A 1,628-nucleotide genomic window follows, 5' to 3' on the forward strand; every position below is an offset into this window, starting at 1 on the left:
ATGATACTTAATGAAACCATTAGAGCTTCTGTTAAGTTTTAATGTTTTCATTAATTCCATTTTCATTAAAATTCCTTTAAAAATGCATCAAAGTGACTAAATTTTCCTCCTTTCTACCTTTTATCTTAATTTCATTATTCTTTCAGGAACCCAGAACTGCCAAAGCCAACTGGGGAGGATAAAATCAGCCAAGAGTGGAGTGGGAGAGCATTTGAACAAGAAGAGGGCCATGGTGTCTTAAACAGCCCATCATTAGTAGAGGAATGCGGCGATCCCCTCCCCACCAATGATGGGGGAGAATGGATTGAGAACAGCCCTGTAATTGAAGACTTGGGTGTGCTGGTGGACAAGAAACTGAACATTCCCCAGCCGTGTGCTTTGCCAGTCCAGAAGCCCCTGTGTGCTGGGCTGATCTCAGTGTGGGGAGCAGGGGAGGGGGGATTCTGCCCCTCTGCTCCACTCAGGTGAGACCCCATCTGCAGGGCTTCCTCCAGCCCTGGTGACCAACATCAGAGTGACATGGAGCTGCTGGAGTGCATCCAGAGGAGGCCGCAGAGATGCTCTGAGGGCTGGAGCCCCTCTGCTCTGGAGACAGGCTGGGAGTGCTGGGGGTGTTCAGCCTGGAGAAAAGAAGGCTCTGGGGAGACCTCAGAGCCCCTGGCAGTGCCTAAAGGGGCTCCAAGAGAGCTGGAGAAGGACTTTGGACAGGGACCTGGGCGTACAGGACAAAGAGGAATGGCTTCCCACTGTCACAGGGCAGGGTTAGATGGGATATTGGGAAATAATTCTTGGCTGTGATGGTGGTGAGGCCCTGGCACAGGTTGCCCAGAGCAGCAGTGGCTGCCTCATGCCTGGAAGTGCTCAAGGCCAGGTTGAATGTGGCTCAGAGCAACCTGGTCTAGTGGAAGGTGTCCCTGACCACGGCAGGGGGCTGGAAATGGATGAGTCTTAACGCCTGTGCTAATCCAAATCATACTGTGATTCTATAAAACAGGGCATGAAACAGCCTGTACAGGGTGCGAGCCTCTGCTTGGTCTCCCGGCTGCTATCCCTATCCCATGTAGAAATCGGCATCGCCGGGACCAAGAACTTCCCTCCACCGTCAGGCCTGGGCTGAGGGACCCGGGAACCCGGGCGGGCTGGGCCGGCCCGCCCCTCCACCCTCCCTCCGTCTCCTCCTCCTCCTCCTCCCTGGGCTATATATGGATACACGGCTCCAGTCTCGCCTGCTCCCTGGCTGCACCCGGGCCGCGGAGAGTGGGGGGGGGGCTCCTCCATCCCATGGCCCTGCCCGAGTCCTGACCGCGCCCCCCCACCATGAAGACCATCATCGCTGCCTACTCCGGCGTGCTCCGAGGTACCGGCGGGGACAGGGCAGGCGGCGGGAAGGGCTGGAGATGAGTGCTCCTGCCCGGAGGGGGATGCTGCGGTGCGGAGCAGCTTTCCGGTGGTTCAAGGGCTGGGATGGGAGCAACACCGAAACAATCGGCTTTATGATATTCCTCCTTTTTTTTTTTTTTTTTTTTTTTTTTTTTTTTTTTTTTTTTTTTTCGGGGGGGGGGTTTTTTTTTAAGGGTTTTTTTTTTGGTTTGGTTTGGTTTTTCTTTTTTTTTTTTGGGAGGATGCCT

At 54.2% G+C, this 1,628-nt stretch overlaps 1 protein-coding gene across 1 annotated transcript in view; it reads left to right on the forward strand.

Moving 5' to 3' along the window:
* The first annotated feature begins 1,222 nt into the window (after positions 1-1,222).
* DGAT2 (diacylglycerol O-acyltransferase 2) overlaps positions 1,223-1,628 on the forward strand; it is a 23,597-nt gene continuing 23,191 nt past the window's right edge. The window contains exon 1 of the mRNA XM_041467289.1: positions 1,223-1,357. Coding sequence (XP_041323223.1) covers positions 1,318-1,357 — 40 coding nt within the window. The 5' untranslated portion in view covers positions 1,223-1,317. The remainder of the gene's footprint in view (positions 1,358-1,628) is intronic.

The sequence above is a fragment of the Pyrgilauda ruficollis genome, unplaced genomic scaffold, assembly GCF_017590135.1.
Source record: "Pyrgilauda ruficollis isolate IOZ18807 unplaced genomic scaffold, ASM1759013v1 scaffold204, whole genome shotgun sequence".
Classification (NCBI taxonomy): domain Eukaryota; kingdom Metazoa; phylum Chordata; class Aves; order Passeriformes; family Passeridae; genus Pyrgilauda; species Pyrgilauda ruficollis.